The sequence below is a fragment of the Parasteatoda tepidariorum genome, chromosome 8 (genome assembly GCF_982258835.1).
Source record: "Parasteatoda tepidariorum strain Cologne lab strain chromosome 8, Ptep-v5.0, whole genome shotgun sequence".
NCBI classification, from domain to species: domain Eukaryota; kingdom Metazoa; phylum Arthropoda; class Arachnida; order Araneae; family Theridiidae; genus Parasteatoda; species Parasteatoda tepidariorum.
The window spans coordinates 77454619-77479381 of NC_141762.1; the positions used below are offsets into that span (position 1 = coordinate 77454619).

General features: G+C 31.2%; 2 protein-coding genes across 3 annotated transcripts in view; both read left to right on the forward strand.

The window, feature by feature from the left end:
• Nucleotides 1–5258, forward strand: part of LOC107454784 (uncharacterized) — a 39166-nt gene extending 33908 nt beyond the window's left edge. For both annotated transcript variants that reach the window (XM_087169179.1, XM_087169180.1), the window contains 2 exons: nt 1009–1123; nt 4945–5258. In XM_087169179.1, coding sequence (XP_087025305.1) covers nt 1009–1123; nt 4945–5034 — 205 coding nt within the window. In that variant the 3' untranslated portion in view covers nt 5035–5258. The remainder of the gene's footprint in view (nt 1–1008; nt 1124–4944) is intronic.
• An 8651-nt stretch (nt 5259–13909) lies between these two features.
• LOC107454791 (uncharacterized) lies at nt 13910–22367 on the forward strand. The gene is made up of 2 exons (XM_016072093.5): nt 13910–14049; nt 19338–22367. The coding sequence occupies exon 2, from the start codon at nt 19940–19942 to the stop codon at nt 21539–21541; it is 1602 nt and encodes a 533-aa protein (XP_015927579.2). The 5' UTR covers nt 13910–14049; nt 19338–19939; the 3' UTR covers nt 21542–22367.
• Nucleotides 22368–24763: the final 2396 nt, after the last annotated feature.

The following is a 24763-nucleotide window of genomic DNA, read 5'->3' on the forward strand; positions in this document are numbered from 1 at the left end:
CCGCATTAGCAGTGTTCTGGCATGCACATGCATATATATGTACACTGGCGGACAAAATTAAGAGATGGAAGACATTTTCCTAAATATCCCAAAAAATACTGAATATAAATAAATGAAATTTGGTATGGATATAGCTTATTCCATGATAATAAAGTATGCAAAACAAAAATGAAAGTTACATTCACTGGCAAGATCTATTGCCAATAAATCCAATGTAGTCTGAACAACTTAAGAATAAAAGATGACAGTAAAAGTCAGGCTTGTACTGTGTGTGTTGCCTCTAGTATGGTGTATGGTCACCCCTGACAGACAGACAGCATGCACAACGAGTATGCATGCTGTTAATAAGGGAGTTAAGGAGGACTTGTGGAAGACCCTCCCATTCTTCCACCAGAGAAATTTCTAACTCCAGAATGGTTCTGGGGGGGAGAGGTTGGCGCATCGCAATAGCTCTCCCAGGAGTATCCAAAGCATGTTCAATAGGATTCAGGTCAGGGGATTTGACTGGCCAATCCATTCGTTGAATATCCTCGCTTTCCAGATACTCATCAACCATGAGAGCCCTATGTGGTCGCGCATTGTCGTCCATAAAAATGAACTCAGCGCCAACAGCGCCACTGAAAAGACGCACATTGGGCTCTAGGACCTCCTGCCTGTACCTCTGGGCATTCACAGAACCATTGTCAAACACATGGAGCGATGTACGGGTATCTTGCATGATCCCTGCCCAAACCATTAGGTCTTCACCAGCATAATTGTCCCTTTCGATAAAGTTGCAGGGATGGTATCGGGTTACAGGTTCCCTCCATATCAATAACCATCCAGAATCAGGTTGTAGACTGAATCTGGACTCATTGGTGAAGAGAACATTAGCCCATTGAAGCTGCGTTCAATTCTGATGTTGTCTTAATTTTGTCCAGCAGTATATTGAAAATTCTTGTTAAGTTGTTACAATTAAGTTGTTAAGACAATTGTTAAGTAGTTAAAACAATTATTCTTTTTTTTCAGCTTGGAAGAAGAAAAAAGTTCCAGGAAGAAGTTTCAGTCAGAAAATGTTAAGTTAGATTCAGAATTGAAAGAACTCCAAAGAAATCTTGCTATTCTTGAAAAGAAGCATCAAAAAGTAAGATTTTATTTACAATTTTGAAACGAAATACTTTTTTTTTTTTTGCAAAATCCAGTATATTCTTAAGTACAGGGTGAACCAGTCAAACTTGCATTTTTGAAATGACTGTAAAAAATAAACGGATGGATATTTCAGCATTTTATTGTTACTATATCTTAATCTACATTAAAAAGCATTTAAACAACATTCACTGTCTAAAAATAACGCCACTAAGATATTGCCGATCTCCGAGGGCTTCCGTCCACAGCAACTCTCACGCCGTCAATATTCGCTGGAGTGCGCACTGATCTTGCACTGCCAGCCCTTCTGCTTCTCGTTTCACCAATTGCTTCAAAGTTTTTCACCCACAATTTGATTGAATTAGCAGACGGCACTGGCCTATTTCGATTAATTTGAAAGTTTGTCCTGAAACGACGCTGAGCGGCTGCATAACTACAACTTTGGTAAAGCGCTTTCACAGTGAATGAACGTTGTTGTTTAGACCACTGCTCCATGGCGACTGAAATGCTTAGTTCTGGGGGACACAATGGTAACTTCGGTAACTCGCTTCACCCTCTTTCACGGCTCTCCCACCATTTTCAAAAATGCAGGTTTGACTGGCTCACCCTGTACTTCTCCACTCTTCGAAGAACACCTCCCATCTAAAAGGTTGAGATTTCCTTCTGCTATTGAAAAAAAAAAGTGAACCATCCATAATGGGGGAGAGTTAAACAAAATATACAACTCTTCCAACTTAAATCAATTGAAAACAGTTAAACCCACTCCCCATTCATAATTACCAGTATACCAGTCTAGTTCCGGGAGCAGTTCTCGTGATAGTCGGATAGTATAGGATAACAGCTTAATATATTTACTGATACAAAGCATGCATGTGAAACTTGATGAAGATAAAAACAATATTGTCTGACACAGCGTGTAAAATATCTTGTACATTCGTTAACTTGTACAGTGGGACAAAAAAATGGACCACCCTAAATAACTTTTGATCTAAAGATCGGATTCCCACGTTCTAGGATTCAACCAGGCCTCGAATAGATCTCAAATATGCTAATTTATCAGTGCTGACGATATTTTAAGTTACGAAATCAGAGGCACAAGCGTATTTTTTTAAATAAACATTCCTTTTTTGAAACGGATTCGGATTTCAGACCCCCTAGCTATAGGGGGTAGTAGCAATCTGATAAATATGATTTTCATAGTTTTGTCAGGAGAACAATCCAAAGTTTCTGCCCTTTAATGCTAATTTTACTTTTTGCGTATTTCGTCACATTTAAAGAACTCGAATATTCAACCGATTTCGCTCAAACTTTGCGTACTATCTTTTGAAATTACGTATTAAATTTCATACCTTACTATTCAAAATTTCTCGACTATTATTAAATAAAATAATAAAAAATAATAGGTTGGTAAGCGAGCGTTCTATTCCCTGAGCCGTCATGACTCTTGCTATCATATTGTAAAAAGTAACGCACATCCGGTTGCTTACAAACAACAACAGCCGGTTGTTGACAAAAGGTCAGGGACCGATCAAGAGAAATTCAGGCCCAAGGACCACCAAATTCTCCGGGCCCCATACAAAATATTTTGATATTATAAACATTCTAAGAAATTTTGAAATTAGACCATTGAAGATTATTTTTTTAAGATGAAGTTTACGCATCTATAAGTTAAAGCCAAATATAAAACAACAAAACTATGTTATGTCAAAATAGTTTAGTTACCACAAACAATTGAAATCAGTGATTTTTGCTAAAAGACACTGATTAGTTGAATTATTATTTTTTATTGTAAGCTGTAATTATTTTTTATTTAGTACAAGGCTATTCCACCCTTTATTAAACTTTTTACTAATTTATAAGGCCACTCAGAAATTGTGGGCCCTACCCCCATGCATATTGGGTTTAGGCGATAATCAGGCCCTGCGAAGGATGTCACAGAGACTCTTTAATTTCGAGACCAATGTCATGTAGGTGATAATGAAATCAGCGGAACGCATTGGTTACTTTTTCTACTGAGATTAGCTCGTACTAATTGAGTCAAGATGGGCTTCACACAGCGTTTAGTCGTAGCATCCATCGATGTCAGAGTAGCAGCTTACTACCTGAACCACGGAACTATCGTTGCTTATTTATAGGGATAGGATGCAGATGATCGATTAATTCTTAAAAATGACCTGCCTTAAATGAGAAAAAAAATCGAATCTTTAGAAAAAAAAGAACCTTAAAGTGAAAATGGAACTCTTAAAAATGATCGCAAACATGTTTTTTATGAAATAATTCTAAGAACTGAAGCCGTAATATATTACTCGATTAAAAACTTATACTAATTTATAAATTTAAAGAAAATCACAAGAAAAATTTTCTTTAAATCAAAAATATTATCAATCTTTTGACATAGAATTTTAATTCATCGTATTTTTGACACGTTTTTCACTATTTTACATTAATACAACAATTTTATTTCATTTCATAACCGTCGTTGAACACCAGGCGTTGAACCAGAACCGTATTCTGGGTTTACGGCTACCAGTGTCCAACACCGTATCCTTACATTTTTGATACCAATCAAGAAGACAATGGATTTCCTGGATCAGTATCCCCAGAAGTATTGATTTGTTATGAGAACATGGAGGACTTTGTGATCGGTCAGATTTAACGTACATCAGTCACCATTTACTTCACGGGGAGTCATTCAGCCAGAGGGGATGGAACCCATGATATCTTCGACATGTCCCCAGTGCCCTACTATCCGGGCTATTCCGGTCCTTAGGTTACAATAATTGAAAAGAATACAATATTTAGCCTTTTCAATAATTTATGGTTTTGAAATGTCACTTTTTGCCTTAAAGGTAAAATCTTCCAAACCTGATTGACTTCCAGGCGGTATTTTTTTCAAATTTGCAGTTAGTATTTAGATTTAAGGGAAGCAGTTGTTTATCATTTAATTAATTAATTTTTTTTATTCACAAAATCAATTACTGATAAATTTTTAAATGTGAATAAACAGAAATGTTTCTCAGACTACTATTTTAGGATTTTATATTTTGGTGCAAATATAATTACGATGATTTAACAGATTTTTTTTGTGTAATTATTAGACTGTTTTTTTTTTTTTTTTTTTATAATTAAATAATTCCAAAAAATATTTTGAAATTAGAACTTCAGAAAAAAAATAAAAGAAACTCCGATTACTTATCTGCTCCAAAGAGTTTAAAATTCGTAAAAAAAAAAAGCGATTAAAAAAAAGGGGAAATCTAAAAATTGAAATGACCAAAAAGAAACAGGAATAACGAGCTTTTTAAAGGAAAACGCAACCAAGATGCAAATATATCAACATCATAGTTTTGTTTTTTGCTTTACTATCATTAGACTACATCATTGGTTCGAATTTCTTTGAATATTGCACGTTTAAAACAGAAAAGTGAAGTTAATATTCAATCATTTTCAAATTTTAATGGAATATTGTTATCATTAATAGACTTTAGTGCGTTTTGTTGTATGTTACTTATTTAAGCGGGAATTTTTCTAATATCTGTAAAATTAAATAATCTGTTTTTTAAGGATTTTTCTCTTTCTGAACATCCAGTGCCTTCTTAATTATTTAAAACTATTATTTCACTTAAACCTAATCATTGTTTGAATCTTTAGAACAAAAATTTTAATTCACTATATTCAAATAAAAACATATTTTTATTGTTATTAATTTTGGTTGTTACTTGATTTATTACTTCATTAAGTCGCAATTATTTTATCAAATGCTACTTAATACATTATTTCATTTTTGTATTACTTTTATGATTATTATTATTATTTTTTTAGAGTCCTGAACTTGAAACTTCAAAACCAGAGCTAGCAGCAATGCGGAAACACTTGAAAGCATATTTAAATGAGACATATTTCAAAAATTGAAACAGTGAATTGAATTGAATTGTATAGATGAAAGCGTAATCAGTTAGAACTGAGAGAAAATAAAGCAATTAGCAATTTTTTACTTTAATATTAAGGAATAATTTTCTCATTTTGTAATTATTTGTAATTACTTCAGTGAATTTATTTATCTTATTTATCAGTAAACCATAAAGATTAAAGCATCATTAAGATTAAGATTGAAGATTAAAGCAATTTATTTCTTATTTCCGGAAGCATGTTTATTTCCCAATCTATACACCAGATGGCAGTGCCAGACTATTTGTCATACGTTTAGAGATAGTGCATTTTAATACGGGATATCATGTGTACATTAAAATACATATCAGCACTCAACAAATATGCAAGCTGAAAATTTACCCAGATATTAAAAATGGGTACATATATTGTATATGCACTTAGTTATATTGTATATGCACTTAGTTATAAAATTAATGTTTTTTGATACATTAGTTTTTAAAATTCTTGGTTTATTAATCTAATTAGAAAAGTGTATAAAGTCTTTTTTCGAGGTGTAAACTCTGCAAAAAAACAAAATATCTACAAGATGTGTAAATAAAAACGTAAGTATTTATTGAAATAATGACAGCATCTTAAATTTTAGGACTTATACCTTTTGGCAGCTGAAAATTATGACTAATAGAAAATAAACTGTTGGATTATTTCAAAAATTGTTTTTAACTTCAAAACTAGAGTGGCACTTTTCTTTATTTTAGAAAATGAAAATAAAATAAATAAATAAAAAATAAAAATACCACATTTTAAAAAAATACTGCGAAAAATACCATACCCCTTTTTTTTGGTGAAAAAATACTACCGTAGTATTAAAAATATTACGTCTGGAAACCCTGAATGAATTTCTTGTTTTTCAGTGTTACCAACAAATATCGAAAGAAGAAGAAGAATTTAATTTTTATTTCAAAGTTTATGTAAAAAAATATTGATAAAAGGTGGACTTATTCACAATGGCTTCTGAAATTATTATACAATATATTCAGAAGCTATTAAAAAAAGGGCTGTCTAACCTAGAAAAAAGTAACCAACGAGTAAATCCTTTAATAACTTAGAAGATTATTATTTATTTCATCAAAATTTCCAAAAATCAGAAAATTTCAAAAAATGGACTTAACCGCATTGGCTTCTGAGCGGCTCATATATAATTTTCTTGAATAAAAAATGGACACTTTTATGACGGCGGCAAAGGATTGCGACTGTCTGGCTGTCGAATGCTACTCAAGCTTTTCAATTCATTTCCGCGGTTTTTCATAGGCTGCATCGATTGAGGCAATATATTGTACGACCTTTAATTAGTCTATAATTTTTTGACTTGGTAGCGTATATAATTACATAATATTATTGACCAAGTTTCAAGGCTATCGTTTAATACTGAGGAGAAATACGGGATATTATATATATATTAATATTACCATTTACTATTTTATTTATTACTTATTTTTAATTTTACAACAGAGTTTACTCATCAAGGGAACGAAAATTATAGGCCTTGATGTGTATCACTCTATATATACATCAGGGCCTATAATTTTCTTTTACATTCACCTAGAAATTTTGAGCATTGCCCCATATATTTTTTTAAACATAAGTTACAGGTGTTCAAGCCTCAAAACAAATGGACGAATCAGTTCGGGCAGAAGAAGGCCTAAATGTAATGTCAATATTCCCTTAATAAAGAAGAATTTAGCATGTTCGAAATATGCGTAATGGCCTATATCTCCTATTTGCCGTTTTATTCACATACAAAACGACAGACAAACCCGGAATTCGAACTCGCTTTCCAGGAATTAACTGTTTAGCTCTTTATGCCGTACCAGGGTACCATGGTCATCTGCTGGTTGCTTACCATTAATCAAGATTCGAAGTCATTTTCGCAGATCTGTATAGGGTGCACAATGGAACCACATTATGTCACGTTATGCAGTTTTAATTCTGTTGGATAAAATGATCTCTGAAGCTATAAATTTACAACCAGGAAGTGTAGTTTTTTGGGAACTGAAACTTTTAAGTCATGTGAATCTCATCGCATGTTTTTCAAGGTCTAAATATTAATTCAATACTAATGTTATATTTTTATGTTTTATTACTTTTTGATTTTCAGTTCTCACTTTCTCTTTGTGTATCGTCAACTGAGGGAGAATTCTTTTCCTTCCTCACTGCTTGTAAAAATGTTTTGTCACAATGCATCATTAAATTTCTAAATCGCTTAAAAGGATGATTCTTCAATGATGCTAGTTTGACTCATTCACAAATTAATCAATTTCAAAGAACTTATTTTCAGCCATTCATCGAACTCATCGCCTTTACAAGGTAAGATTTACTACCTTTTTCCTATCAAATTCGTCTATAATTTTGAGGCTTGGTGTAGTTATTTAGTACGTTACTACAATAATCTGACCAGTTTCGCAATTATAGTTTATTATGAAGAGAATATATATTACATTATGTATATTTAGAGTGTGTTATATATTCTTCTAATAAAAAAGTAATATTGGCACTACAATTAAACCACCTTGTACTCTAAATAATTCGTCTACAATTTTTCTGCTTGTTCTCGTGTTTACTTATACTGAGTTAATAAATGAAACAAATCTTGAAAATTATAGGTTCATATAGGTTGTTGATAAATTTTGATAATTATAGGTTCATTATAGGCAAAACATAGACCTTTATGTATATGCAGAGAACACAAGAAATCCTCAGAAATTTTTCATTGTATCTCAGCATTTTTTTTTATTAAAGAAAATAATAAGAGTGATAATTTAAAATATTTTGTTTAAATTATTATACTATAAAAAAAGTATTTTTAATTCTTCAATGAAAAGAAAACCTTTTTGCTAATAAATAGCCTTTTTATTTACATACGATACGAAAATGCACTTCAGGATTATCAGTTTGGTGCTTTCCAACATTATCACGGTACCATGGCAGAGCCATCGGGCTTTCAAACGAGAATCAAGATTTTATTTCATTTTCGAGGCTTAGCATAAAGCTCACAGAGGAATCATATCATACCTCATTATGCGAACCTTAATTCGTCTATAATATTGAGACTTGGCGTGGTAATTTAAGAAGTTGAAACAGTATATAACACAGTTTAAAAATTATAGGTTTAAGATCAAGAGAAATACAAGTCATTCTGTATATTTATAACATGGACTACATTCTTCTACTATAAAGGGAACATTCACTTTAACTTACTATCAAAAACAGTTGTTAACTAAGTACACATAAAATAAAAGTATGTTATCTAATTCAAAATATTGCTAAGTGTTACTCACTTTATCTTAATCTCAGATTCTTCTTGATAAAGTAGATATTCTTAACTAAAAGAATCTAGCAATCATTAAAAAAACACAACAAAAACGATATATTTATTTTTCATGGAGCATCAACTAAGTTGCCATTCTCTCAAAAGTAAGTAGTGATAAGAATATTACAATCTCTTTAGATCACTTCAATTGATAAATTAAAAATGTAATATTCACATTACAATTAGAGCCCCTTGTACCCAAAAAATTCGTCGCTAATTTTGCAGTTTGGCCTCATGGTTTGTAATATCAAAATGATAAATTGGGTAAACAATTTTAATTTTAAGAAAAAATTAAAATTAATTAATTTTAATTTGTATACAATTTACCGAATTAATTTAATTAAAATTAATAAATTTAAATATATCGTCTGATAATTTCACCCTTTTTGTAAATCGCTTTTATTTCGATCAATGATTTCGTTTCATTGGATTACTTAAAACATCTGTGTAACATCTCCTAGTATCTCTTGTAGTACAAAGTATCTCAAAGTAAAGTTCAAAATATCGCTTGTTTATAATCAAAATTATAAAGATGGGTTGAGAGAACGTAACTAACAAAAAGAAAAATTAAATAGAATTGGGTACTTGCTCTTCAAGAAGAAGAAGATTACAATACCCACACAGGTGACCTATGACGTCCGTGTCAACTTTTATAAGCAAAATAGCGTGTTAAAGTGAGCTAAGTTTTTCCACGCAAGTTAGAATGTTAATTAACGTGAAGTTAATTAAATACAGCGCCGTATCGCGCATTGAATTTGTTGAAATATAATTCGTTCTTAAAGCCTGGAAACGTCGGCGTCAGCTTGAAACGAACGTTTACCTCTGATTGGTTAATTTATGAGTTTGACAGCATACGTCATCGAACGCTCAGCTTGAACGACAACTGCCGCCCAAATCAACTGCAGTTGGATTACAACGTGACGTTAACAACAGAAGCAATGGCGGACAACAGCCAACAACAGAGCATTGAAATCAGCCAAGATTTTAATTTTAACATTAAACATAGCTTCTTTTGAAGTGATACTTCTTATGCGACTTCCAACAAGGTTGCGTTAAACGTGTAACGCTACATTTTTATTGGCCGGGAAATCACGTGGTAGGATCCAGTTTTCTCTCAGTCATTTCCATATTGTTTTGGTTCTCACTAGTAAAAAAGTATATCCACTGTAGGTTCACAAGCTCTGGCAGACGTTACAGGTGAAGAAATTGATTATTGTGAGCGGCCTGTGATCCTTGCAGGAGATTTTAATGTGAATTTCTCGTTACCTGAAGCTAAAACCTTATTAACCTTCCTTAAAGACAAATTTGGATTGGAAATAATAAATGGTAGGAATGATCCAACAACCAAAGGGGTAACTACCATTAATGCAGCTTTTGCAAGAAATATTGAAAAAATAGAACTCAAACATTTCGTATCTTACTTTAGTTATCATAATCCCATTGTAAATGTTATAGATTTGGATATTTCTCCACGCGAAAATGATAATTAAAAGATGCGTGATTCAGTAATATAATGAGTATTGTAACATGATGTAATGCAGTAAAATGTATCCTAATCATCAAATGTAAATAAGTTTTCATTAAATATAATATATTTTTCCATTAAATACAGAAATTCAGAAACTGCTTCGTTTTCATTTATTTAAATATTCCTTAAATTTTAAGTTTTCGATAATTCTAGTTTTCGAAAGTTCGTGGTATTCTCGAATCCATCCACCTCAAATTATCGATACTCTATTGTATTGAGATAATGTTCTGCCTACAAAACAAACTTGGCGAATACAATTTCTTCTAAATTATACTTAGATGTGTCCTCACGCAAAACTGATATGTGCAGTAAGTAATTTAAGAAAAATATGCAAGCTATATTTATTTGTTTTTATTTTTTCATTGAACATTAATACAAATCTATCTGATAAAAGTATACCCTTAAGGGTTTTCCAAAGCTCAAGTAAGTAAACCTTGCTTTTAAAAAATCATATTATTTCGTTATTCCACAAGCACTATTGCATTTTTGTTAATGGGTGACAATTTCTAATGTTAAAATCATGCTAAATTAAGTTAAATTTAGTGTAAGCTTGGACCCCGTATTGTTTTTTTCCTTTTTTAGTACTCTTCCATAACTCGAGAACTTTTTAAGCGAATCGAAAACTTTTTGCACACAATTATAACTCATTTATCCAAAAATAATTCCACGCAAAATATAACTTTCGGTAATTAATTTTATTTTTTATTATTTTATTTAGTAATAGTCGGAAAAATTTTGAATTGTAAAGTATACAAATTTTTACATCATTTTAAAGAATACAATTTTAAATGGCGAAATACAACATGTGAGCTAAATCGATCGAATATTTGCTATGAAATTAAATTTTAAAAATACTGCCTTTTTGAAAGTTGGTTTTTCAGGAACTATTCGATTGATTTTGCTAAAGGTGAGGTAATAAGATTTTGAAAGGCAGATTTTGAAGGGCACACTACTTGGAATTTACGATATTGTGTATGGAATTTACGGAAGAAGAAATTCCTGAGAAGACTTCTATACTTGTATGGTAAGGACATCTCTGGTGCAAAATTAAAAAACGAATATTCTAGTAACAATATTTAAACAATTTATAATTGTTAAGTTGTATTTAAGCCATTCTTAATTTTCCGTTCGTTACGGTAAAGGTTTACAGAAAATTTTGATTTTCAAAAATATAGTAATTATTACCTCACCTTTAGCAAAAATACAAGACAAAAAAGTAAATTTTAAAGAATAGATGTTTTTTTTTTTTTTTTTTTTTTTTTGTCTCATTCTAACGCATCACAAGATTGCCAATACCTTCTTCAGAACAATTATTCATTTTACAATCTACTTGATAATTTAACTTTTATCGATGCCTTACCAATTAAAGTAGTAATTGATTTTACAATTGTTTTTTAAAATGGTACTGTTTTTAAATTGTACTTAAGTTGTTGTTGTTGTTAATTTACGTGGCACTAGAGCTGCGCAATGGGCTATTGGTGACGGTCTGGGAAACATCCCGGAGGATGATCCGAAGACATGCCAAAATTGTCCTTAAGAGTAAAGTGGCTGTTAATAGTTTATTTATAGAGATTATCATTTAATTATTATTTATTAATAGAGAGAGAAAGTGATCATAGCTTTCAAATGCTTTAAAGATATTGAACTCGGATAAATAAAACTTCACTGACTGTTTTATGCATCTTTTATGGGGGAAGTGGGATTTATTTATTTGTTTATTTACATGAATAGGCATGTTTTTTGTAAATACAAAGAAATTATTAAGAACTCCATTCAATCCAAAAAGCAAATAGCACAAGTTTGTGAAACGTAGCAAGAATATACAGTGTGATAGCGGTATTCGATCTCGTTACATCCATGCTCCAAAGCGGTTAGAAGAACAAAAACACCGCACGGGTATGAAAGCTCCTTGGATTTATTGATAGTAAAGCACCCATACATTATTGGGGCTTTGACGGCGAGGGGGATCGCCCCTCCACCAACTACTCGGAAGCATAAATGTAGCGGATTCAAATCTTTGTGTTTTTTCTCTCATTTTTTTGTTATCTGTTTTTCAATTTAACAAGGGACGAGTCCATATTTTGGCATTAAGCACACGAGCCTGTATATGTTATTTTACTTTTGTAACCGTCGTTAAACAGCGACCCTATTTGGAAGTTTTATAAACCTGTTTCGAATCCGCAACCGGCTTGTACCGACCACAGTGCCGACGTAAAATATCCTCAGGGGTAGACGGATCATGGCAGCCAAACTAAGCATGGGAGGTTCCTTGGTCTTCATCTCCATGTAACGCAAATGCGGGTTAGTTCAATCATAAAAGTCCTACACAAAGGCAATTTTCTCTCAACAATTTATTCAGGAGTTCCCTTGTCTTCTGAATTGGATACAAAATTTCAAGGTTACGGAGTTGAACATTAGTAGCCGTAAACCCCGAATTTAGGTCGGCTGTTCAATGACGGTTGTAAAATAAAGTATTATTACTTTTCTATAATTAATTTATAATAAAAATATTATATAATTTGATATAATTACTTTTTCGAGCCATGGTGGTTCAGAAGCTACGGAGTTGAACACTAATAGCCGAAACCCAAATTTGAATGCTGTTTAATGACGGTTATAAAATAAAATATTATTACTTTTGTATAATTACTTAATAATGATAATATTATATATAATTACTTTTTCGAGCCATTGTAGTTCAGGGGATAGAATATTCGCCTTCCAATGAAGTAGCCCGGGTTCGAATCCCGGCAATGGCTCGTAGATACGAATTCCGCACCCGGATTGCACCAACGACACGTGGTCGTAAAATATTGGATCGTGGGTTAGAGTCCTCTCGCCGTCAAACAAACCGTGGGAGGTTTCCGTGGTTTTCCTCTCCGTGTAATGAAAATGCGGGTTAGTTCCATCAAAAATTCGTCAAAGAAGGCAAATTTCTCCCAATACTTAATTTAGGAGTTCCCTTGTCTCCTGGATTGGTCTTAAAATTACAAGGCTACGGAGTTGAACATTAGTAGTCGTAAACCCAAAAATTTGGTCGACTGTTCAACGACAGTTATGAAATAAAATATTGCTAGAAAGGAAAAAAGAGCCCTTTTGCACTCTTAAACGATAATACGATCTAAACGATTTTATAGGTTAAAAAACTTTATACTTGTTCCTAAAAAAAAGGTCCCAGATGCTTGTGTACCGAAACACCACGAGATTGGCGATCGCAACACTCGTATACGCCATCTAGGGAGAGACCGGTTTCATGCCTTTAGCCCTTCCCTCTCCTCCTCTTTTTAGTTGTACAGGATCCTGTACTACGCTGTTTTCCCTTTTCTTAATATTTTTCGTCCCGCAGTGGACTGATCGTTAAGACACGGTTCCCAGCAGATCACCGAAGTCAAGCATCACTGGCTGCGGTCAGTGTGCGGGTGGGTGACCACTTGGATCAGTCTGCGTAGGGACCGAGGGTGTGCGGTATTGGTCCTCGTTAAACTGTTCTACCGTAAAGTGCTCGACTTCGCGTGCAGGTCGTCGGGCTACCGAAGCGGGGGTGCCATCCCCTCTGCTGAGGATCAAAATTGTGATGGCATGTCTTCGGATCATCCTCAGGGATGTTTCCCAGACCGTCGCCAATAGCCCATTGCGCAGCTCTAGTGTGACGTAAATTAACTACAACAACAACAACTTGATATTTTTCCTTTTTATTTAATAAAAATATTTTTCAAAATTTCTGTGATACTTTTCTTTAGAACTATGTTCAATGTAGTTTTCAGTTCCATCTAGTTTTCCAACTTAAAATATTTTTATCTATATTAAAATCATATGGGAAACTAACATACTTCCTTCCTCCATGACTTTCCACACGCTAATGGGGAAAGCATATGAAGTGTTGCCATAGATAGAGAGTTCTAAACCACCTGTAGCCTGCGCCACCTGGTTGGAATTGTTCTGTTGCTGACTGTGTCATTTAAACAGGAATATTTAATTTTATTGTGAAATATTGTCGAAATAGGCAGTCAAAAGCTATTTACAATAATCTATCTCAAATCATTTGTTGTTATGAAATTGTGGTCTTATACCTTTCAATTTACAAATACTTCGAACCTAATCTGACGAGAGTGAAAGATTGTAGATAGCTATAATGAGCACGGTGAGTCGAAAAATAATTTTTTTGCTGTCCTTAAGATTACAAAGCTTATTTTACGACTTTCAAAATTTGCTGTGCGAAAACTGCTTAACTTTTAATGATTTTTGAATTAAAGGGATTCAAAATATAAAGAAAAAACTAATAAATAAAAATTGAATTGTTGAGATGGTTGTAACAAATTTAAGAAAGGGTGACTATCATGGATGACTCTCCGAATTGGGTTAAATCAGGGGTCATCAAATTGGTCATTATCAACCCCTGAAGGGCTGATATGGCCATTCGGAGTCGATGATTACTATTCATTGACAAAGTTGGCTGTCCCTTAAATGAACTAAATAAGTTTTTATTTGTAATTAAAAACAGTTTGATATTTTATAATTATTATTTTTCTCTCAGTAAGAAAACAATAGTTCTTTCTTATGTGTATTAAATTGTAGCAAAAGAATGAACTGATTTAATGAAGTGATTCAATGATGCATAACTTTCAGGGATATTTCCGTATCGTGATCTGTCACGCTAATTACAATTGCCAAGGTGCAAATAGATTTTAAACTTGCAAATTGTTTTTTAAAAAAAAAAATGTAGATGCTTGTTCGGAGGTGGCTACGAGTTATACCTTTCGAGTTAGTCCCTTTCTGTGATGCTTTTTTTAGTTTCTTGCAGGCCACAGCCCGGAACTTTCCAAGACTTGGCGATTATTCTGCCACAGATCACAATACGGAAATCTCCCCTAATTTTCATCGAATTAATATCACCAAGCTGGTTTAAGAATCTTTTAAAATTCAACTAAGTTAAATTTTGTAGAATTTTTTTTTAAAATTGAATCTTTATTGTTAATAAAGATACATTATTTTTATAAATCTTTTGAGTGCAAATAGTTTTATTTCTCAGTCTTTTAAGTTATTATTTAAAAGGTGTCACTTTTTTTGGCACCAGTGATGGAAAGGAACTGGTTATAGTAATACTTGTTATAGTTACTAGTGCTAGTGTTGTAGTAATTTAGTAATAGGGTTATTAATACTATACTTACAATAATAGTTTTATTATAGGATTACTTTATAGTAAGAGAACAGAGCTTTTAGATATTAGAAGCATTTATTTTAGAATTATGATCAAAATCTTAATAAAAGCCAAGTATAATATTTAAAAAAATAATAATAATTAAATATTCTTTGTGAATATCTTCAAACATAGAATAAATACTATATTATTGGTAAACAATACTTTACTTTTATTAAATTATGATAATGAAAAAAGAAGGAAATCTTCATTTTCATATGTAAAAGAATGTTTGATCCCTAAATAAAGCAAACATTAATGTCTTTAACCCACTGATGGCTTTGAAATATTTATTTTTACTGATTCTAAGTGTTCACTCTTTTTTTTCTGCAGCTGTGATTCAGGCTGATACCCCTCCTCTTGTAATCAGAATTGTGTGTTAAAGGGTGTCCCAAATCTAACGCAAGGTTTGAATTAAATAGAAAACACAATTTTTAGATTTTTTTTTCATTGAATTATAAAGTATGTAGGATAGAGTTATTAATGGAGTAACACATCGGGCAAATGGCCTCTACAGCTTTGCTTGGCACATACGCACTCTTTTATTGAAATTTTTCATGACTTTTCTCCATAATTATGACTGAATTTCATTGATGTAGCTTTTAATTAATTAAATGCATGGGTGGTTGTGGACTTGTTGACTTAGACCTTTGACTTCAAATGATTCCATAAAAAGAAATCTAATGGTGCTAAATCACATGATCTAAGGGGCTAATTCTGATCACCTGGATGAGAGAGTACACGACCAGGAAATGTCTCGTGCAGTAATTGAATTGTTTTACTGGCTGTATGGCATGTGGCACCGTCTTGTTGAAACCTTTAATGCTGTGGTGTGTAATGATGTGGCCGCGACATATTGGCCATACCAATAGCATTCGATTTTGACAGAAAGAACTGTGTTATAATGCCGCAATATTGAGCACCAGTAACAGTTACTGCTTGACCAGCCTGATTTTCATAAAAGTATGGTCCAATGATGCCTCCAGTCCAAAATTCACACCAAACAGGAACACATTGTGAGTGCATTTGTTGTTCGACAATCAGATGTTGGTTCTCAGAACCCCAAGCACGGCACCTCTAACTGATCCAGTCTCCCCGAATTTTTCAATTAATCTTTTAACAGTTGTCAAAGTTAAAACATTATTTTGACCATATTTTGTATAAAATTTTTGAACATTGAACCAAAATTTCATTATTTTGAAATATTGTTAAATAATGAAAACCCGTTGTTGTAGCATATAATGCTCCATTTATACTATCCCAAAATTCTGAGCTGTCAAATTGTTTTTTCTTTTTTTCAGTGTTGCAAACAATTTACTGCAAAAATGACGGCAAGTTCACATCTTGCATTAATTTTGGGACACCCTTTATAATGGGTAATTTTCTGGATAAATGATATAGCACATAAAAATCAGAGATTTTTTCTAAGTGCAAGCCTGTTTATGAGTAAAAAATGGAGTGAGGTTTTTTACGTGGACAATGTAAGTGGATAAAAAGAATTAAAACTTTCTACATCTAAACCCGCCGATGGGTTTAATAAGCTATAGAGAAATATTTTATTGGTTAACAATGCCTTTACAGCTATTATTGATTTTAAATTGAAGACCAGAGAAATCTTAATTTTCTTGGGGTAGAACTGAATTATAATGCATGCTTTATTTTCCCAAAGATAATGGCAGGGCCTATCATCATTTTCAAAATATTTTTGCTTGTATGAGTAACTAATAGATCATCAGTTTTCATTTTGAAATAAAATTTAGGACTATCTTATTAGTGACAGTTATAATTTATGTACACTTATAACATTTAAAAATTTAATGCAAATTTAGTAAAATCCGAATTTTTAAAAAAAAAATTTTTTAAAGTTTGTATATATTTGTAAAAGATGTTCAATTTTATTTAATTTTATAACCCTTATTGAACTGCCTACTCAATTTTGAGTTTACGCTAACCAATTTCAACCCCGTCACTTTATAATTTTGAACCCAACCCAGAAGACAAATGAATTCCTGTATCAAGTTTTCGAAGAAATTTTGCAATTTCGCCTTCATGAAAGACTTTTTTATGGAGCTAACTCTCATTTGTTTTATATGATGATAAAAATCACCCATGGTTTGCCAGATGGCAGGGTACTTAAGGGGATTACTAATGATCCATCTATCTATGAGGATAATTTACATCACCACTGTGGTCAGTGCAAGCCGGGTGCGGAATTCGTACCGACCAGCCATCCTTGGCATTCAAACATGGGTCACCTCATTGGAAGGCAAGTGCTCTACCCCTTAACCATCACACCTCCAATTACAGTCAACTTGAAAGAATTAATAGGGCTGTGTCAGTAATAGTTTTCATTATCTGACTGTCATTTTTAGATATAGTATGCTATTTTGTTTTGAATAGTGGCAAGAAATGATGACTACAGTGCATTATAGAAGAAAATGTAATATAGCTGTTGTATAATATTCGAAAAATGCATTCATAATTGTTGTGAATGTATTCAATTTTTAAAAAAAAAATCTGAAACGATAATAAATCTAAAAAGATTATTATGAGACTAATCATTAAAGATTGGCATAATCTTAAGATATTTTAAAAGGGATACATGTTTGGTAAGTGAGCAACTTCAATGTGTTTCTCATTTTATTTTATGTGTTTATTATTGTATCTTTTTTTTTAAGTGTCATTAAGTAGAAGTTTTGTGCATGTATATTGTTATATTTCTATGAAACTTGTTGCAAACTGGTAACAACACATGTTTAGTGTTGTACGATAAGTTTTGTGTATGTGTATTGCTCTGTTTTTATAAAATTTGCAGCAGTTTGATTTTTAAAAAAAAACTGTTTCCTGGGAAGTTAACATTTTATACCAATCTGCCATTTTTTTTTTTTTTTTTTTAAATTTATGAAAGGCATGCTTAGTATTGTTAAATTATAGTTTTCTGTATGTATATTTTTATTTTTATATGACAATTGCAGCTGAGAGGGAACAAGATATGTTTATATGTTAGCATTGTAAAATAATAGTTTTATGTGGATATACTTTTATCAGTATTGTCTTTACGCATGGGCACATCCTGACAGTGCCCGGGGACTTCAGGCACTCAGGGAGCCCTTGAGAATCTTATTTTTCATAAATTGTATTTAAAAAAAAAAAAAACAAAGGATAAACAACATTGCCTTATATATTCTTTCCCCAAATAGTGATTGACTATCATAACACACCAATAATTTGAATAGTTTATCACCAGAAAAAGTTAAAAAGGAACCCGAAATCTATTTTTCTGCATTGCGATGATGTTTTGTATTTGACTCTCACTTTGTGCAAATGTTGACAGATCATTGTGTTCCTGAAAAAATATCGATGTAAAATAAATTAATGTGAGCAAGTTTTATGTTAAGTCAAAATGTCTCTAAAAGTGCTTGACCACAACCAACTCTGTTTAGTATGTACAATTAATTTTAAAAAAAGTGATATTCGAAAGAGTTTAGAATTACGGAGCACTATGGGACAGCAACTTTTAAACTAGTTATGTCTGATGTGCATTGAAAGATGTAATAACTGCCAAGTTTGACAAAGTAATACATACTTTAGATTTTTTTTTTTCATTTGTTATACATTTATGCTTTTTTTTAAATTTAATTATTTTAATTAACTTCCAATAGTTTTCATGATTATTCGAAGATTGCAACTGGTTACCACCTCAATTTTTTTTTTTTTTTTTTTTAAATATGCATAGGTTAAAAATGCTCTATTTTATATGCATTGAATTTTTAGGGTAATCAAAATATGTTTACATTTGTTAAAATTATTGCATATCTCAAAAATGCTTTGTGTATATGTAATTTTTTATTTTGATTTTAACATGTTATGACATTTCTGTGCCCGGGAACCCTGCATGCTTAATAGCATGCCCTGACTTTTATGTTTGCATGCGAATTTGCAGCAGTGTAATAACAAAACTGTTACCCGAGAGTTAAAAATTTATATAGATCTGCCAACTTTTAATTTATCAAATGCATTTTTTGTGTTAAAAATAACCGCAATACAAGTGAACTTCATAAGGTTCTGCCTAGTGATGAAAAGGGCATCAATAAAAATGAATCAAAAGTGGTTGGCGAACAAATGCCAAAATTTGATAGCGACGAATAAAAAATCAGTTCCGCTATCTTTGCTATATTATATATATATATATTTTTTTCATTATATAATCTTTTTTTATCTTTCTTTTTTAGGTTCTAATCAAAAATCACTAGACACAACATGAATTTTAATGAAGGAAAGTAAATTATTATATAGAGGGCTACCATGCTAAAAATTGACATCTATACACTACTGTCTCGTGACTGATTTTGATTATAGTTGAAGCTATTGATATTTGTTTTCTTGGTTTATCTACATATCCAATGTTGCTTAAGAGGTTTTGTTGATTGCATAGCCATGGTCACAACCATTTGTCTCAGAGTTGGTAATGTCATTGTTTATAGTAGTTGACATTTCAAATGAATTATTCTTCCCATCTTCTGCTGTATTTTATGATTAATAACTTTACTTATTGTCTTCTGGAGTGCAACAATCTAAATGTTTTGAAATTGAAAACTTCTATAGAATTTTAAAAGATGTTTTCTCATTTAAATATTTATCAACAGGTCTACTTTTAAGTTTGTTTAAAAAAAAATTTCATAATCTTGCTGAAAAATATTTGAATAAATTATGTTTTTGCACATCATATTGAAATACAATTAAATATTAAAAATATATCAAAGCAGTAATTTTCAGGTTTTTATTTAAATAATCTATTTTATTTATAAAATTTGGAAAAGTTTTTTGTCCGGACATGTCTGTGAAAACGTTTGGGCATAGTTTTTCGGAAACAAGTCGCAAATCTGTTCTTGCAATTGAAAAATCTCATTCTTATAATCGAAGTTATAACAGATCTTTTCAAAAATTCAACTTAATTAAATGTCATTTTGTTTATCATGGTTTAAAAAAATATTCTTGTAATTTATGCTATGAAAGATTTTCTCGTAAATGTTATTTGATGCTACACTATCGTGTTCATTCTGGTGGAAAACCTTATTCTTGTAGTCTGTATAGAAAGAATTTTTCAAGAAAATTTAATTTAATTAGTCACAACTTTAATCTTACTGGTGAAAAATCTCACTCTTTTATTGATAAACCATATTCCTGTGTCATATGTCATAAAAGTTTTGTTGAAAAAAGTGCTTTAGCAACACATAGCCTTGATCACACTGCTGAGAAACCTTATTATTGTATTGCATGCAATAAGAGTTTTACACAAAAAGGTACATTAAATAGACACAATCGTATTCACACAGAGGGTAAACCTTATTCTTGTAGTATATGTCAGAGAAGCTTTACAACAAAAAGTGCATTAATAAAACATAACCTTGTTCATAGTGGTGTAAGAAATTATTCATGTATCATATGTAATAAGAGGTTTGCAACAAATTCTGCTTTAAATGAGCACAATCTTGTTCATACAGGGGAAAAATCTTATTTTTGTAGAGTATGTAATAAGGGTTTTTTAAGAAAAAGTGATTTAACAACACATAGCCTTGTTCATACTGGTGAAAAACCTTATTCTTGTACTGTATGTAATAAGAGTTTTGCAAGAAAGAGTGACTTAAGAACTCATTCCCTCATTCATACTGGCGAAAAACCTCATTCTTGTAATATTTGTTTCAAGAATTTTGCAAGAAAAAGTGACTTAAGAATACATGTCGTCATTCATACTGGTGAAAAACCTTATTCTTGTAGTGTATGTACTAAGAGTTTTGCGAGAAAAAGTGATTTAAGAACACATACACTCATTCATACTGGTGAAAAACCTTATTCTTGTACTGTATGCTATAAAAGTTTTGCAAGAAACAGTGCATTAACAGAACATAGCTTGCTCCATTCTGGCGAAAAATATTATTCTTGTAATGTATGTCATAAAAGTTTCTCAAGAAAAGGTAATTTAAAAACGCATACCTTCCTTCATACTGGTGAAAAACCTTATTCTTGTACTGTATGTTATAAGAGTTTTTCAAGAAAAAATGAATTGAAAACGCATACCTTCATTCATGCTGGTGTTGAAAATCCTTATTCTTGTGGTATATGTCAGAAGAGTTTAACAACAAGCAGAGCATTATTAAAACATAGCTTTCTTCATACTGGTGAAAAACCTTTTTCTTGTATTGTATGTTATAAAAATTTTACAACAAATGATGCATTAAATAGACACAAACGTATTCACACAGGGGAGAAACCTTATTCTTGTAGTGTATGTCAGAGGGGTTTTACAACAAACTGTATGTTAACTAAACATATTGTTGTTCATACTGGTGAAAAAAATTATTCATGTAGTATATGCAATAAAAGGTTTTCAGCTAATAGTTCATTAAATAGACACTATCGTATTCATAGCAGGTGATAAACTTTATTCTTGAAGTGCAAGTAATATTTAAGAAAATGTTATTTCACAGGACATGACTTAGTTCGTATTGATGAAAGCCTTATTCCTAATATGTTTTTTATGTGAGTTTCGCACGAAACAGTGCATTAACTGAGCGCAACCTTGTCCATTTTGGGGAAAGATCTTATTATTCTTATAGTGTTTGCAATAAGGGTTTTGCTAAAGGATTTGTCTTAACTTCATTTAACCATATCCATAGTGGCAAATCACTCAGTTTTAGTATGCATGTATTAAATGCTTTTCTAATAAGAGGCCATTGAAGGCTCATGATCTCACTTGTGTCTATATATGTTGTGTGGATCTCTCATCAAAGTGATTCAATTATGATAAGAGTTTTAACTCTTAATTAATATAAAAGTTATGATAAAAAATAATAAGAGTTTTTCTCAAAATATTAATTTAAATGTACTTATTGTCATACATGCTGTCTAAATAGTATATAATGTCTCTTATGTATTGTATGCAGTTCATGTCTAGGGCCCCGCGCGCTTAATCCAGCCCTGATGTCGTGTAATACATTAATAGGGTTGGTGGTAAACTAAAATGCTATACAAAGTCTCTCTTATTATATTACATTAGTCACACAAATTTAATTTGGTTTTGCAAGAATTAAGTTAGTTGGTCCCAATAATAATTTTGAAGATTTAATTTTTAATGCATGCAGAAATATAACTTTTTTTTACTTCAGATGAATATTTATTCATTGTTTGTGTTGTAAATACTTAATAAGATGAAATTATGTTTTATTTATTTATATTTTAATAAAGAAATTTGTTAAAAAAAATCTATTATCATTATGTTATTCATTTTGGAAAGTTCGTTTAATAAAAGTTTCATAATAAAAATTATTTATACTTGCAGCAAACCTAACCTAGAAGCATTGTATACTCTTATACCACAATAAATAATGTTTTGCCTTAATTGAATACTTTGCATAAAGGTTGGGTTTTCTGTGCCATTAGTTGTTTTCATTGACAAAAGCATAAGGTTACATGGGATGAAAAGTGTCAAAATCTGGAGAAAAAAATTTGGGACATATTATTAGAAGCCAAGCTACATAGCTGCATTTCTGTACATTATATTTCCTTAATTTGCTGTCCATTATTTCATCGAGATTTTGCAACGTTTCTTACAAATTATTTTCTGTTGGACTTCTGCTACTTAGCAATCATTGTGCATTATTTTGTTTTTTTTTTATTATAATTTTTTTTTATCTTTAGATTTAACGTTTTTTGTAGATTATTTTTAGTAGGCCTACTTTTACTTTGTGATTGCTGTGTGACATTTTGTTCTAAGCTCACTCTAAGATAAAAATGGAAAAATAATAATAATGTACCAAAAGAAAACTATTCTTCATTAATTGTTTTCTTTAGGTTTTTTTCTTCTTTTTTTTCCATTCTTAAACAGCACAATATAATAGTGGTATTTTCTATTGAAATAATTTATACTTTGTCATCAAAAGTTGGTTTATTTTTTCCTCTTTTATTTTTTAATTCTTTCAATGCACATAAGCGTAATAACTTGATTATTTTTAAACCCAAATCTTGAATCGTTTTTGTTTATAAAAAATTAAAACAAATCTTACATTTATTTATTTGACATCCGACTATTAAGTCTATCCAATATAATTTTTTATAAAAAAAAAATATTACAAAATTGACAGCAATGTTTTATTTTATTAATTTTTATGCTTTTTTTTTTTTCCTTCTATTCAAATCTCACTTGTTTATGACTTAAAATATTGGACAAGGTCAAGTGATTTTATAAAACATTTTTTAAAAGGGTGAAAAAGAGATGGGAATCTAGACAAGGGGATGACCTTGTCTGACCTTTGACTTTATGTAGTCCACTGTGTTTTCTCAAATTGTATCACCCCCTGGGTAAACCCCCTATTTGATTTAGCTTCAAGGACCTTTTGGTCAAACTTAAAAAGAAACAGGGAGGGGGGTTAGTCTGCACCTGTGATGGATGCTTTTGAAAAAAACCACAGAGAGGTCTTTTTTTATCTTAGTGAAGCAAACAAAAATTTTCCAGGACATTCTATAATGCTGTCTTCTCCATACTTTTTTTTAGTATAAAAAGGCATACTTACTTACATAAATAATAGTTTTCCACTTTTTATGTTTTTATTTACAAAAATTGATTATCCATATTTTTTAAAAATGAGATTAGTTTAATTTAAAAGTGAATAAGCATATGAATGTGAATTATAAATATTAAGCTTAAATTGAAAATTGCATTTCAATTAAATGTCTAAAAATTATAAAAATGGGATTCAAATTTACAACGATTTTTTATTTTATTATTTGTATCAAATTTTTAATATTGACATTGCAAAGAAATGTTTATTATCCTTATAGTTCATAACATCATGTTATCTAATTCTTCAAATGATTGTATAGAACAATAGTTCCCAAATGGTACGTTGGGTTCGACTTTTTTAACCAGTGATGATTTATAAACCTCTAATTATATTTAGACCCAATCAATAATCCATTATTTATTTAATATTTCAATGTCTTAGTTAAAAAGTTACGCCTTCTAAAAAGTTTTGTGAAACAAGATACTTTTCTTCCAAACAGTATTATTTAAATTGCTGGGAAAAAATATGTTAAAAGAAAGAGCTATAAACACTACTTCATATTTTGTGTTTCAATGACGCAACAAAATTCGGAGAATTGCTTAGAGGATGCTCTTTTATATGAAGTATAATTTCTTAACCAAAGTAGCAATGGCAGAATAATAAAATATTTCCGACTAGGGCATTATTTGATTTTTTAAAATCAGTAGGAAAATTTGCAAGCTTCAAAAAGAATCTACTGGCTAAACCAAGATTCGTACTGTCATTTTTCAAAGCGGTATCGTAATACATTTGGTGGCACAGAAAATGAGACAAAATCATCACTGTGGAACATTTGCAATCAAACGATTACTAAATGGTTAATGTGAAATATATATTAGTATGATAATTTAAATAAAACTGTTTTATACGATTTTCATGCTAAAAATATCTGTGTATATATTTGGAATTGAATTTTTGTTAATGTAAGAAACTGGCCTATGCTTTTAATGGAGAGGAAAACCTCGCACGGTTGCATTGTGAACAAGGGAATTCTGACCCATAATCTCTTTGCAACTGAGGATGTTTTACCGTGGTCGGTGCGAGTTGAATTCGCACTG

Coding starts and splice junctions, on each gene's coding strand:
- LOC107454791 (XM_016072093.5), top strand. CDS start 19,940: ATGTCTGTGAAAACGTTTGGGCATAGTTTTTCGGAAACAAGTCGCAAA.